Genomic DNA, 14,768 nt, shown 5'->3' with positions numbered 1-14,768 from the left:
CTTTGTGTGTTACTCTCCCCTCCACCTCGGTGCATCTGGCATATTTAACAGGCTTTTTTAAATTTAAATTTGTCTTTCTGGGCGTTATCTGAAAGCCCACTGTCGTTCTGAGCAAACCCAAACTGAAAACCACCTCGCGAACAAGGAGTGCCGCTCGCCATTTTGTGATGGGATAACGTGTAAAATCCAGGCTCTGGATAAATCAATGGCACACGGAGCATATTTACATAAAGTATATAAAGCTCTGAGTACTAAGTTTAGAGCGTGGGCTCTGCGCTCGCGGAGCGGCGTGTTCCGACTGGCTGAGACAAGCCTTTCCTCGGGAATCAGCAGGAGCCTTGCAAAACCAGCCTGCGAGCAGGGGTGTAAATAAGGCTTGTACCTGCGTATTTGAATCCCGGTGAGAGCCGGAGCTCTCCCGCTGCTCCGAGCAGGGTTTTTCTCCCTGTGTTGTGGGTTTTTCTCCCTGGAGCCGTGCCCGCCCGCCTGCCGGGGCACGGCGCCGCCCGACCCGGGGATGGTGATCCCGCGGGGAATCGCGGCGGGATGGGGCCTCGTGCTACTGAACCGAATTAGCTGGAGCTGAGCTCTTTCTGCTCCTCACCTTCTCCATGGCCCAGTTAGTAAATTAAGCAGGACAAGTTTTGGGGATGGGAGTCTGTGCGCGCTCCTGCTATTTCAGGGTCGTGCTTTCCTTCCACAAATGGGGCTCTGCCCCTTCCCCTCGGAGAGAAGCCTTTTGTGGGGCTGCCCGTAACGCAGCAGGGCTCGGTCCGCCCTGCGCCGGAGGGCTCTGCAGGCTGGCACCGGGGCATCCATTCCCCAGCTCGCCTCGCCGCTGCCACGCCGCTGCCTCTGGGCTCTGTCCCTGCGCTGTTCCCAGGCTAATAATACCCGGGAGGAGGCGGCGTGCTGCCTTCCCGAGCGCATCCTCCCTCCTCCGGCCGCCTGCACCGCTCCTCCGGGGGTTTTGTGTGCCCGCGGCCGCTGCCGCCTCCTCCCGCGCCGCGCTGGCCCTGGCACCTCTGTGCTCGGCTGCTGCCCGGCTCTCCAAGTGCCGTGCCCTGTGTCCTTGCTTCGGGGCGATGCCAAAGCCTCCATCGCCTCCGCTTGTGTGCCCAGCAGCACCAGCTCGGTTCCCTTCGCTTATTTCTCCTCGTGACCGCAGGCATTTGTCCTGGATTTTCTCATTTTGGAGGAAAAAAATTCTCTTTGAAATAGGGGTTGTTGGTTGCAAACCGCGTTTTGAATCCGTTTCTCACTGACCCCCTTTCCCTCGCCCAGGCTGGTGCAATGTGGGGAGACCCAAAACCTGCTGGCTGTGGCACGAGGCTTTGCTCTCAGGGGGAGCTCGGAGCGGGGTGGGAGCCAGGAGCAGGTCCATCCCCAGAACAATCCCCCTTTGAAGTCTGGGATGTCACTGAATCTTGCTCCTTTTGTTGGTTTGCTCCATTTTATGTATCTGCTAATAAATATTGTAGCACGCTAAAAATAACTGATAACCGTGAAGAAGCAGCAAAGCTGCTTTGGGCCCTGAATTTCCAGTTTAATTCCCGTCTCAGGGAAGCTTGGGCTGCCTGAAGCAGGGGCTGTTGTGGCTTCCCAGTGTCGTGGTGCCACCGTCCTAGGGAAGGGATGGTGGCACGGAGGTGTCACAGTGTGGGACAGCCATAGTGCTGCCCTCAGAGGTGCCACAGCTGCTCCCCTGGTGCCGCGGGGCAGCACCCAAAGGGGTGAAGGGAGGAGGAGGAGGAGGTGAGGGTGAGCGAGCTGGGGGCACCTGGTGTGTTCCGTGTTCAGGGAGGCTGGTGCTGCCCTGGGGTCCCTGAGTCCCCTGTGCCACGTTTCCATCGCACAGGGCACGGCAGCCGGGTTCCCCAGCCCAGCCCGTGTGCTGCGGCTGTGCCAGGTGTGGTGCTGGCAGAGCCCAGCGTGGCACAGCCGCGCTGGCACCCGTCACAGGAGAGCAGGGGCCAGCAGAGGAGCCTCCATCTGCCAGCACTGGCAGGGCCACAGCGTCTGGCAGTGCAGGGTGTGGCACCAGGGAACAGCCAGGGGGTCCTGTGCCGGTGTGGGGCACTGCCCTGGCACCACCTCTGTGTCCCCGTGGTAAATACGGGCTGGAGGCACTGCCGGTGGTTTTAGAGGTGTTGGTGGCACTGTGTGTGACAGGGTCCCTGTGCAATGCAGGGTCCCTGTGAGTGTCAGGGTCCCTGTGTGTGTCAGTGTCCCTGTGTGTGTCAGTGTCCCTGTGTGTGACAGTGTCCCTGTGTGTGTCAGTGTCCCTGTGTGTGACAGTGTCCCTGTGTGTGTCAGTGTCCCTGTGACTGTCAGTGTCATTGTGTGTGTGACAGTGTCCCTGTGTGTGTCAGTGTCCCTGTGACTGTCAGTGTCACTGTGTGTGTGACAGTGTCCCTGTGTGTGTCAGTGTCCCTGTGACTGTCAGTGTCACTGTGTGTGTGACAGTGTCCCTGTGTGTGTCAGTGTCCCTGTGTGTGTGACAGTGTCCCTGTGTGTGTCAGTGTCCCTGTGACTGTCAGTGTCCCTGTGACTGTCAGTGTCACTGTGTGTGACAGTGTCCCTGTGACTGTCAGTGTCCCTGTGACTCTCAGTGTCCCTGTGTGTAGCAGTGTCCCTGTGTGTAGCAGTGTCCCTGTGTGTGTCAGTGTCCCTGTGTGTGACAGTGTCCCTGTGTGTGTCAGTGTCCCTGTGACTGTCAGTGTCCCTGTGCGTGTCAGTGTCCCTGTGTGTGTCAGTGTCCCTGTGTGTAGCAGTGTCCCTGTGTGTAGCAGTGTCCCTGTGACTGTCAGTGTCCCTGTGACTGTCAGTGTCCCTGTGTGTGTCAGTGTCCCTGTGTGTGTCAGTGTCCCTGTGTGTAGCAGTGTCCCTGTGTGTGTCAGTGTCCCTGTGTGTGTCAGTGTCCCTGTGACTGTCAGTGTCCCTGTGACTGTCAGTGTCCCTGTGTGTAGCAGTGTCCCTGTGACTGTCAGTGTCCCTGTGACTGTCAGTGTCCCTGTGTGTAGCAGTGTCCCTGTGACCGTCAGTGTCCCTGTGTGTAGCAGTGTCCCTGTGTGTGTGACAGTGTCCCTGTGTGTAGCAGTGTCCCTGTGACTGTCAGTGTCCCTGTGCCATCCCGCAGCAGCACGCCGGCGTTGGGCACAGCGGTGGCAGCAGGGGAGATGCCGGATCGGGCCGGGAGCCGCACTGGTTCATGCGCTGGCAGGGCAGGGACGAGCAGGGGGCCGCGGGGGCCGCTGCCGGTCCCGGGCCGAGGCGGCAGCCCCCGGCCCCCGGCAGCGCCTCCGAGCCCGGGTGGTGAGCGGGCGGCCGCTGGGTACAGCTCGTCCCGTGCAGCCCACGGGCTGAGTCAGCGCCTCTGCGTGGGGGCTCCGATGAGTAAGGGTGGGCTGGGGGCTGTGCAGGCACACGTGTGTGTCCCGTGCCGGGGTCCCCGCCCGCGCCGCCCGCCCCTCTCCCCCCGCCCCGCGCCGGCGGCGCTGCCAGCAGCCCCATTCCCTCTCCTCTCCCTGTTCCAGTACATCGAAGCCATCAGCAACAAGCAAGGGGAGCTGGAAAACTACGTCTCGGATGGCTACAAGACAGCTCTGACAGAAGAGAGGAGACGGTTCTGCTTCCTGGTAGAGAAACAGTGCGCGGTGGCCAAGAGCGCCATCACCTACCACGCCAAGGTGAGCGGGGCTGCCCCATCGCTGCGTGCCTGCTCCCAGCTGCAGCTGCATCCCAAGGAACAGCCCAAAAATATCCCAAAAGCCACAGCTGGCGCAGCCCCTGCAGCTCGGGGGTCCGAGGGGGTGATGGACCAGCGGGTGACTCCAGGGAAGGTTCCCCAGCAGGAGCAGCTGCTCCAAATCCCTCTTTGCCCGTGGCAACTCTGCATCCCTCCTGCCCGCGGCTGCCCACGCGTCCCAGAGCGGGGCTGGAGCTGCCCCTGCCCGCCCGGGAAGCTGCAGCACCTGCACGGGTCTGGAGCAGAATCCGTGCAGACGAGGCGCGGCCGCTCCCGGCGCTGCTCCCGCAGCCTCGTGCTCCCGTTCTGGTTGTTCCCCACCACCGCCCTCCGTGGCTCACAGCAGCCATCTGTCACCGCCGCGCTTGGCACCGGAGCGGAGAGGGAGTTGGGATTAGTCAGCTCTGTCCTGGCACATCCACAGCACGGATCCACGCTTGGCTTGGTGCAGGAGGGGGAAAATACCCCCCTGGGCTGGAGGTCAGCAGGAAGGAGCCCAACCCGTGCTGAGCGGCACACGGAGGGGGATTTTGCAGGAGGGGCTTTGCAGGTGGCTTGTCCAGAGCGTGGTGGGTGTCCTGCTGAAAGCCCCATCCTGCAGGGTGCTCCACAGGATTAGGAGGCTGCACCCCTGGCTGGTGCGGGGAAAGATGCAGGGACTTTGAGAGGGGGTTTGTTACGCAGAAGCACATTTTGTCTCCAGATGAGGCACAGCAGACATCGAGTCACCCTTGGCTGTACTGGGGAGTGACCTCGAGGAGTTTGGGACATCTTGCCCCCCTGGGTCACACATTGGGGTGCTGGTACATTCTGGGTGGATAAGGACAAGTTTGGCTCCATCTATTTCCCCCTTGGAGCATGGCAGCAGCTGGCTGCCGGTCCTGCAGCCAGGGAACAGTGGGGCCTGGATGCAGCACGGGGGCCTGGAGGCTGTTGGGGCCGAGCACCCAAAGGAAGCAGCTTATCCCTCAGGATTTGGGGGGAGTCTGGAGCACGGGCTGTGCCCTGCCAGGCTTTCGGGCCGGTTTTATTTCCCTGCTCCACGTGGGGCCCAGCTCCTTGCAGCCTGGAGATGCCGCACGCAGGATATCTTGGAATAAACTGGGGAGATGGATTACCTTTTCCTTCCCTCATTGCCGCTTTTCACGATCCCCTCCTGCCAGCAGGATGCCCCTGTGTGTTATCTTGGCCACGTTGGTCAATCCCACGCCGGCTCAGCCCTGGATCCGCGTGCTGCTGCCCGGGGAGGGGGGGCTGGGGGCTGGCCACCTGCACCCCTGCGCCCTCACGCCTCGTTTTGCTCTCGCAGGGGAAGGAGATGCTGACGCAGAAGCTGCCGCTGTGGCAGCAATCCTGCTCGGATCCCAACAAGATCCCGGACCGCGCCATACAGCTGATGCAGCAGATGGCTGCCAGCAGCAATGGCACCATAATGCCCAGCCCTCTGTCCACATCCAAGTCCAACCTCATCATCTCTGACCCCATCCCTGGTGCCAAACCTCTCCCTGTCCCCCCGGAGCTGGCACCTTTTGTGGGAGTAAGTATCTCCGTGGTGGAAGCTGTGCTGCCCTTCCGAGCAAAGCCGGAGGGACGAGCCCCGGCCGGTGTCACCGCTGTCCTCGGCAAGTTGCCCTGGCATGGACTGTCACTGCTGGCAGGGATGGGCAGCTCCGTGCTGGGCCATCCTGGGCTGCGGGCAGGGGCCTGGCCGGGGACGGGCAGCCTGTCCCACCTCATCACCGAGCTCTGGCAGAGCAGGGGCTGCCCGGGGCTCTTTGGGGAGCCCACGAACCAGACCTGCCTGTGCAGGCTGCTCCCCGAGCCGCGGGGCTGAACCCAGGCACCCCAGTAACTGTGGGAGAAAGGCCTGCAGTGGGATGAAGGACCTTTCAGAAGAGGGGGTCCCCCCGATGTGGGGCACGAGCTGAGCAGTAGGGATCAGCAGGGAATTGTCAGCTGCAGGGGAGCTCAGAGCAGTAAAATTCCACAGAGGTGACCCCACTTGCTCCCCCCAGAGCAGTTTGGGTTGGGTGGGAACTAAACCCAAGAGGACAAAGCTCCGGTTTGCCTCTCTCCCTGGAGCTGTGTCGCGCTGGGGGGCTGCAGGGGGATGCCCTAATGAAGGCACCTGTGTCCCCCTCCCCTCCTCTCTCGCAGCGCATGTCGGCGCAGGAGGCCATGCCAGTGATGAACGGAGTCTCGAGCTCTGACAGCGACGGGTACAACCACTGGTCTGAGATGAAGCCAGCACAGCCCAAATCTTTATCTCCTCCCCAGCCTCAGAAGCAGCTGAGTGACTCTTACTCCAATACACTCCCAGTTCGCAAAAACGTGCCACCGAAAAACAGCTACGCCTCAGGTGAGGCCCCGGCCCCGCTGCCGGGGGCCCTGGAGCCGGCTGTGCCGGGCAGTGCCCGCAGGAGAGCTCCAGGGCACCGGCTGGGGGTGGTTCCTGGGGTGCTGGGGCTGGGGGGACGGTGACCGACAGCATCCCTTCGGCGCCGAGTGCTGCTCGTGCCTCTTGGCCTGGGCGGTAGGAAATGCTGCAGCTGGGGTTTCACGGGATTTCCAGGAGGAAAATCTCCTGGAATGTGGCACGGGGAACCTGCTCCCTTTGCCGTGGCTGGTGGGTGATGCCCCGCTTGCTGAGGGGGAAGGTGTGAGTCGCAATGAGGGTTTTAGCGCGACCTGGGCTGAAGTAAGGAGGGGTGGGGGCCCGTCCTGTGCCTGGGGATGGCCTTGGGATCAGGAATTTGGGGCACACACTGCTCTCTGTTCCCGCAGCTGAAAACAAGACACTGCCACGCTCCAGCTCCATGGCCGCCGGGCTCGAGAGGAACGGCCGGACGAGGGTGCAGGCGATTTTCTCGCACGCTGCCGGGGATAACAGCACCCTCCTGAGCTTCAAGGAGGGGGACCTCATCACACTGCTGGTGCCCGAGGCCCGAGACGGCTGGCACTACGGAGAGAGCGAGAAAACCAAAATGTGAGCGTGCTGGGTGTCCTGGGGAGCAGCCCGGTCCGGACGCTCCGGGGACAAACCCGGGTTTGTCTTCACGCCCTCCTTTGCCTTTCAGGAGGGGCTGGTTTCCTTTCTCCTACACACGGGTCCTTGACAACGATGGCAGCGAGCGCGTCCACACCAGGTAGGAGCATCGTGCGGGGCGACAGGGATGGGAAGGAGGATCTCCTTAGGGATTCCTGTTAGGAGTGACGGCACGGGGGGGTGGTGCTGGCTGGCTCTGGGTGGCTTTTGCCACGAGTGGTTGGGCGTCCCGGGGGTCTCCGCATGGAGCTGACGCCTCTGCTCTGGGCCCCGCAGCCTGCAGCAAGGGAAGAGCAGCAGCACTGGCAACCTGCTGGACAAGGACGACATCTCCATCCCGCCGCCGGACTATGGCATGGCCTCCCAGGCCTTCCCGGCGCAGGGCGGCAACACCTTCAAGCAGCGGCCGTACAGCGTGGCCGTGCCCGCCTTCTCCCAGGTGAGCTCCTCCCGCCGGCTTCTCCCGCTGCGGGGGGGCGTTTGAGGAACGGGGGGTGCTGGAGCAGCTCCCTGGGGACAGCCCCCGCTGCGGTGGCCGGGGCTCTGCTGCTCCCCGTGCCGCCGGCATGGGATGAGCGCTGCGGATGCGTGGGGGTGCCGAGGGCGGCTCTCCAACCTCTCTTCGTTGTTTTAGGACTACCTAATGCCCTATGGGTGTGCAATTAAAGACTATTCCAGTGGCCTCTGCCAAGCACCCTCCGCTCACTACAAGCCTTACTCTAGGTCGACAGCTGTAAGTCTCCGACGCTTGCAATGTTTCCCTTGGGATTTACGGAAGTTTGGCTGTTTTGTGCCCGGCGATCCCAGTGCCTTGCCTGGACCCTGCTCCTGCCCTGCGCCTCTCCTGGGGCGAAGGGGTGCAGAGAGCCGGTGGATGGGGAGGAACGGGCAAGGCACGGGGGGCAGTGGCACAAAACGGCCCCGTAAACCCCCAAAGGACAACACTTGCCCGCTCCATGGGAGTCTCCCACCAGAAACAGGCTGCTCACAGGCAGCTGGAAGTGTTTTCTCTGGCACGTGCTAATTCAAGCCGGTGACAGTCCCGTGGGGATGCTGGGACAGATCCTGGACAGGATTCCAGAGTGTCCAAAGCAAGCCCAGGGCTTCTTGGATAGCAAGCCAGGGAGGATGCACGAGCAGGTGGGAGCAGCCCAGCCCAGGAGCTTTTGGTGTGGTGGAGCCCTCCCACCAGACTGAGCGCAGCGGGATGAGCCACGCTGGCATCACGTGCTGGCTGATGGGGAGAGGATGAGGAGGGAGAGAGAAGGGCAGTCAGCTTCAGCAGGGCAATCCAGCTGGGATCTGGTCCTCTCTGAAGCACAGCCCCACTTCTTGCTGCTCCGCTGCGGTTTCCCAGCAGGATTTGCTGCTGGGGTTGGTATTTTGTGACCTTCCTGGGAAGATGGGAACGTGGGTCTCTGGTGGCTGCTGCATGGCCAGCTCAAAGGCCAGAGCCTCCCCCTCTTTCCTGGAGCGGTCCTGTGTTTGTCCTGGGGAGCAGAGCTCCAGTCGTGTCCCAGAGCAGGCCCTTGCTCAAGGAGGGATGTCTTTGAGGGATGTTCTCCGGGCCTGGTCCCCGTCTGCCCTCGGTCCCTCCCTGCAAAGCCTGCTCAGCACCGGCTAACGGAGAAAATGGTCCAAAACCCTGTGGGTTTCTGGTGGGAGTGAATACAGGCAACCCCTCTTTCCACGGAACATTTCACTGGTGTCTCTCACTCGTGCAGCCTCTTTCCAACCGTCTCAGCACCTCAGAGCAGCAGAGCTCTGTTCCTCAGAGGGGCTGAGCAGGGCAGGGCAGAGCAGGGCTCTCCCAGCAGCCGCCTTTCCATGTCTGGCCGGATAAATTCTACAGAGAGTGGTGCGACTTCACTCCCTGCTGTCCGAATCCCACTCCAACCATCTCCATGTCTCCCTCTCCTCTCCAAATGCATCAGCTCTTGGCCCTGGCTCCTGATGCACTTTGGTTTGTTCGTGTGACCCTCCGGTGGCACCCGGGCAGGCACAGCCCGCACGTCCCTCACTGTGCTTCCTCCCCTCCTCTCCACAGGGTCTCGATGACTACGGGACGAGGTCGGTCAGCAGGTAAGATGTCACCTTCCTGTCGCGCTCCCTGCGAACTGTCGGTGTTGGCTGCGGGCGAAGGAGGGGCTGTGTCCCCACAGGGGTCCCTGCATGGGCTCCCCGGGGACTGGCAGTGGCTGGGATGGGGCCGGGTCTCATCTGTGAGAGCGGGGGGGAACCCGGGGAGGGCAGGTGCCAGGGCCAGCCTGGCGTCCCCAGCCTCGTGCTCCTCCCGAGAGTCGCGTCTCCCGACCTCCCCCGGCTCACGCCTGGGTGGTGGAGCCACGGAGAGCGCCCGCCGCGGGGTCTTTCCCCGGCACCTTCTCCATCCCCTGTGCCTGGCTCTCGGGGCTAAGCCAAGCCCGTGGCTGGGTGGAGCTCGCCGCCCGTCCGTGTCCGTGCTGGGTCCCCGGGAGGGGAGCTGGGCTCCCGGCTCGGTGCTGCCCGCGGCCACTCTGGCATCTCTGTGCTTTGTTCCGCAGCGGCAGTGGCAGTTTGGTATCAACGGTGTGAGGACACCTGGGCTCGCAGCGGCCCCTTGCTGCTTGGAAGAGCTTTCTGCTTCTTTCCCCCCACTTTTTTTTCCCCCCCCTTCCTTTTCGTTTCTCTTTTCTCTACTTCTTTTGGATTTGAAACTCTTGTGATCTTCAAGGAAACCATGGTGCTTCTCACCCCTCCCCGGTGTTCACAGTGCCCTTGTTTCTGAAGCCTTTTCGGAGCACAAACTGCCGCCAGGTCCGTGCTCGCGGCCCGGGCGCAGCTGTCACTTAGTGGGACCCGGTGTTTGTCCTCCCGTGTGATGTTAGCGATGCACTGTCCCCCCCCAGGGGCCGCGCCGGCCGCCCCGCACGAGCCTGGACCAAACTCCCAGACTGGATCACGTATGCATGGCCTCTGGTGTCCGTACTGTTACCGAGCATCCGGGATGCCCGCGCCCGGGATGCCGCTCCCCGAGGGGCGGCGGCGGCCCCGCGCCTCCCCCTCGGCCCGATCCGCTTCCGTCCCACCGCGCTGGCTTTGGGAGAAGCGGATGGCACAGAGCCCCCGCCCCGGGGAAAGGGCTGCTTCTGGGCCGGGGTCCCGCCGGCCCTGGGAACCCCCCTCCCGCCCCCGCGAGGGTCACTCCTGGTTGTTTTATAAATATATATATATATATTTTTTGTAGCAAGGTATTGTTACCTCACGTTAGGGCTGGGGCTCCGAGGACTGCTCGCGTCCCCAAGGCAGGCTGGAGCGAGGCAGCCCCGGCGCTCGGCAGTGCCCGGGGGGCTCCCAGCCCGCGCTGGGGGTCCCGCTCCCGCACTAGCCCGGCCGTAGCCCTCCCAGTGCCCGTGGCCGTCTCCACTGCAAAGCCGTTCACGCTTTTTTTTTTTCCTGATGTGATTTTTAAGACCTCTGACATTGCCTGTTTACTGGGACATTGCTGGCAATAGACACCCCCTCCCCCCGGACCAGTTTTTGGGTTTTCTCCTCGCCCACGGGCACGCTGTTCTGAGCCCCTCCTGCATCGATGTCTGAATTTTGCTAAGGATTTTTAACCCAGCATATTTCACGATGAATGACTGAATGTAGAGGGGGAAAAAAAAAAACAAAACAAAAACAAAACAAAACAGAAACAAAAACCAACACAAACCCAGCCTAGCAAAGCCTGTGTGGAGATTGTAAAGTGCTGAAAAACCTTTTTTTAAAAGCCAGAGAGAATTGTGCCCTGTACTGAGTTAATTGTTTGAATAAAAGTTTTATTTATTGCATTGAGCTGGGCCTCGGTGTCTTTTTCGGCTGCCGTGCCTGCGTGCTGCCCTCACCGCCCGCATCGCCCACCGCGCATTCCCGGGCCGTGTTTTTGTTCCCTGCTGGAGCCCGCGGCACTAAACAGCTTCGCCCAGCAGGAGCGGCGACAGCTGCTTTAGAGCCGGGTCCCCTCTCCCTCTGAGCATCTGAGGGGGTGATGCCGCCGCTGCTCCCGCATGCCAAGGCTCCGGCCGCGCTTTCCCGGCGGTGGGAAAGCGCCGATGGCCGGCTGGGGGGGAAGGAAGCCGCCCCCTCCCTTCCGCAGCCCCCGCCGTGCCCGGCCGCTGCGCTCCCACAGCTCCCGGCTGGCCGTGCCCTTCCTTCCCCTCCTCACAGCGACTCCACGAACGCCACTTTTCCTCCTTTCTCTTCTTTTTTTCCTCCTGTTTCCTCCTCCCGCCGGCGCCAGGGTCGGCCAGCGGGCTCTGGGGCCGGGTGGCCGCCGGCTGGCGGCCTTAAAATCTCTCCTTAACCACGACCTTCTGTTCCCATCAAGCGTCCCGGCGTGCTCCAACCTGCCTTCTGTTTCCCTTGCAGCCCCGATGTTGAAGTGGCCAGGTTTTGAGGTGCCCCTGCCCGTAGTTAGTAAGTGACGCTGTCGCGGGGCCGAGCCCTGGGTGCGCTGGGCAGCGGGGGCCGCGCGGGCACGGTGCCACCGCTCTGCTTCCCCCTGCGCCCGGCCGAGCGCGTCCCCTCCCCGTCACCGCTTGTCCCCGAGCCCCGGCCGCCGCCGCCGCTCGCCCCGCTGCCGCAGCTGTGCTTCCCGGGGTGCTGAGCTGCTCCCGCGCTTGCCCCGCTGCCCGTGACTGGCTCTCTGGTTGTAGGTGTCTGTCCGGTGTCCTCTCCCGGCCGCACTAACCCCGAGTTTTTTTGAGCAGCTTTTTTTTTTGTTGTTGTTGTTGTTGTTGTAGGCTCGTCCCAGGAGCCTCCTCCCTCGTCCTGGCGGTGCAGGAGTCGAGGCCCTCCTCGCTGGCGCTGCAGAGCCCGGAGAGCCCCTTCCCCGTTTCTCTTTGATCCATGAGCTGCTCTCCCCGGAGCTGCGGGCTCCGGCCCAGCGGCTCTTCTCTGCCAGGACAGAAATAGTTAAATGGGCCCCGGGTGACTCATCAAAGCAACTTTTCCTCTCCCTCCAGTCCTGAGAATCTATTTTGGCATCCTGGGAGGGAAAGTGATCTAAGCATCTGCATTAATTAGGTGTGAAATTAATTACCCTATTTTTAAGCAAGTCTTAATCTTCTAAGGAGAGAAAAAAACGAAAGTGGAGAAGTGAGGGATGGCACAGAGGGGGCCTGGGGCTGACACTGAGCCTGTCCCAGAGGGGTGCAGGTCCCAGCATCTTCCTGCTGCTCTGGGAGATGGCTGGGGACATCCCAAAGCTTCTGGAGATGTCCCAGAGCCTCGGGGCCCCCCCAGAGCTGCTCGGTCCAGGTGCACGTGGTAACTTTACCTGAAGCCCTGTCAGGGGCAGCAGAGCAGTGTCCCCACGGTGGGTGACCCCCCAGCTGTGGGGGGCTGTGGTCATTGCTTCCACAGGGGACAGGAGGATTGTGTGGCTCTCTGGGGAGGGCTGGGGGCCGTGGGCAGTGAGAGTGAGGGGCTGACAGGGGGTGTTTGGTGGCTCCCTAGGCAGTCGGAGAGGCCCCCAGAGCTGCCCACACCCCCTGGGAATTAACTCCTGCTGGGAGAGGACAGGGGGCACCACCTGGAGAAGGGGGAAGGATGCTCCCCGTGCCAAAGCAGCCCTCGTACCCTGTCCTGGCCAAGTGACGATGGCAGTGGGAGCGTGCTGGGGACACCCCTGGTAGATGAAAGCAGAGGTCAGCCTGTCTGGGCTCTGGACTCTGACAACCTCATCCAGTGTCCTTAGACTCCCTCGCTCTTCCTCTCGCTTACGAACTTCTCCAGAGGCAGCACAAGGGCTCTGCAGGGAGCTCTGCCCTTGGCCAAGAGGTGAAGCCATAGCCCCCTGCTCCAGGGCTGGGTGATCCCACAGTGCTCCCATCCATGGGAAATCCAGCCTCGGAGGAGGCTGGGGCAGCTTCATCAGCGCTGGCCCTCGGTGGCATCCCCAGCTTTAGGCTGAAGGAGGGCGAGGCAGGAGAACATCCCCCTGCAGCTGCACTTGGCTCATCTCTGAGCCACCAGGCTTAGCTGGGAGAGGAGCTGAGGAGAGGGGGCAACTCGAGAGTGGGGGCAGCTGGAGAGTGGGGAAACGTAAGAGGGGACAGCTTGAGGAGTGGGGACAGCTTGAGAGTAGGGGCAGCTTGAGAGTAGGGGCAGCTCGAGGAGTGGGGCAGCGTAAGAATGAAGGCAGCTTGAGGAGTGGGGACAGCCCAGCGAGGCTCCACCAGACAGAGCTTTTCCAGTTTAACCCCTTCCCAAACGCTGCTGGTCCCGGGTCTCGCCAGTCACCGCTCGCTGTGCCTGCGCCCTGTCCTCTCCAGGCCTCCACCCCCCGTTAACTCTTCCTTCCTCTTCCTCTTCCTCCACAGGAACCCCTTTGCCAACGTCCAGCTGAAGCCGACGGTGACGAACGATCGCTCAGCTCCGCTCATCAGCTGATCCGGGAGCGCTGGCGCCCGCCTGGCACTCGCCACCTCCTCCTCATCCTCCTCCTCCTCCTCGCCGCTGCATGTCCAGCTTCCCAGGACTCCGTTTTTAGGCGGAATTTATTAATCCTGCTGCTTTGAAAGCCAAAGGCTCAAGCTAGTGCCCTATTCTCTCTTCTCTAGACTCCCTGGGTGGCAGAGGGTCACGGCGCTGCCACGTCACCTGTCCTTTGCCCCTGCTAACGCTGGCACTTCCCGGAGCCAGAGCAGCACGTCCCAGAGCCGGGGTGGCTCCCAGGCCCAGCAGCAGCTGGCTGTGGGTGGAGAGGCGGGCTCAGCTGGAGAGCAACTCTCCGTGAGCTCACGGTGCTCCGGCGGGGCAGCAATGGCAGAGAGGACGCGGTCCCCCTGCTCTCCCTGCCCAGACGGGAGGGACCCCCGGGCCAGGCAGGACACACGGACACACACGGACACCTCGGGCAAGCCAAGGGATGGTGGGAGCCATCAGCAGCTCCCACCAGACCCCGGGTGCCCGCCCCGTGCTCCGGGCTGGGACAGGGCAGGGGGTGCCAGCACCGCAGCCCCCGCTGGGACGGGGCCAGCTCCTGTCCCAGGGCTCGGGATATTGTAGGGAATTACGGTACTGCTGTAAGATATAAGCTAGGAAAAAAACCACTCGTGGAGGCGAGGGCAGTGTGTGAGTGAGCCTCGGGGTGCCCCTGCTCCCTGCTGGCAGGAGCTCCCATCCGGACCTCTTGCTTGGCTGTTTGCTCTTCCTCTGTTCCTAGGGCTGCATGAGAGAGAGAGAGAGAGATAGATAGAGATAAACATGCATAAATATATATATACACACTTGCTAAGCTTATTGCTGGGGGTGCCCACGGGCGAGGCGGCTCCCGCAGCTCCCCAGTGACCAGGGTCACACCGTTGCTCCAAAAACAGGCACAAGAGGCTTTCCGGGCGGGAACCGCGGCTCCCGTGGGTGCGGGCTTCAACCCGAACTGAGTTTGCGCTTTTTTCCGCTGCATTTCTCCTTCTGCACTTTCTGATCACTGGTGCAGCACGTCCTGGTCCCCACAGCCCGGGCAGTGGGTGCTTGGCCGGGCACTTGGGTGGGCACAGAGTGTCCCCAGCCCAGGGGGGCTCGGTCCCTGTCGGATGCGGTGGCTCCTCTCGCCCGTGTCCTCTCTGATGGGTTTTCCAGCTCCTCTGCAGGAAAACAGCCTCTCCCGCGCCCGCCCAGGCTCCGGCTCTGCACCAGGCTTCTCTGCTCTGTGATGTGCCTCCTCTTCCTCTCCCGGGGCTGGAGCAGATGGGTGGGGGCCAGACGGGGCAGGGGGTGGCAAAGGGCTCTGCTGCGGGCAGGGCAGCGGGTGGCAGAGGGTTGGTGGTCACAGCCCAGGTGGAGACAGGCCCGGGGTCCCCTTGGCCACCGCGGTGTCCTCTTCCACCCTCGTGCCAGGGGCAGTTCCCCGGGCCCCCCCCAGGCTGCCACCCTCGCTCCAGCCAGCCCCCGGGGGCTTCGCTGCACCTCCTGGCTCGGTGGCACCTGTAAGATGTAACCTGAAATAAT

At 62.4% G+C, this 14,768-nt stretch overlaps 1 protein-coding gene across 4 annotated transcripts in view; it reads left to right on the top strand.

Moving 5' to 3' along the window:
• Positions 1-14,765, top strand: part of BAIAP2 (BAR/IMD domain containing adaptor protein 2) — a 40,517-nt gene extending 25,752 nt beyond the window's left edge. The window contains exons 7-15 of one of the 4 annotated variants that reach the window (XR_005703477.2): positions 3,537-3,689; positions 5,058-5,285; positions 5,906-6,107; positions 6,533-6,734; positions 6,826-6,894; positions 7,071-7,233; positions 8,842-8,876; positions 9,338-11,231; positions 13,139-14,765. Coding sequence is in view for 3 of the 4 variants with exons in the window: in XM_040081472.2 (XP_039937406.1) it covers positions 3,537-3,689; positions 5,058-5,285; positions 5,906-6,107; positions 6,533-6,734; positions 6,826-6,894; positions 7,071-7,233; positions 7,429-7,527; positions 8,842-8,876; positions 13,139-13,208 (1,221 nt within the window). In the remaining variant the exon portion in view is untranslated. Of the gene's footprint in view, positions 1-3,536; positions 3,690-5,057; positions 5,286-5,905; positions 6,108-6,532; positions 6,735-6,825; positions 6,895-7,070; positions 7,234-7,428; positions 7,528-8,841; positions 8,877-9,337; positions 11,232-13,138 lie in introns of all 4 variants that reach the window. The other 3 variants (XM_040081471.2, XM_040081472.2, XM_040081470.2) reach the window with 3 other exon arrangements.
• Positions 14,766-14,768: the final 3 nt, after the last annotated feature.

Source organism: Hirundo rustica, chromosome 18 (genome assembly GCF_015227805.2).
Source record: "Hirundo rustica isolate bHirRus1 chromosome 18, bHirRus1.pri.v3, whole genome shotgun sequence".
Classification (NCBI taxonomy): domain Eukaryota; kingdom Metazoa; phylum Chordata; class Aves; order Passeriformes; family Hirundinidae; genus Hirundo; species Hirundo rustica.
This window is presented reverse-complemented; position numbering and strand designations above follow the sequence as displayed.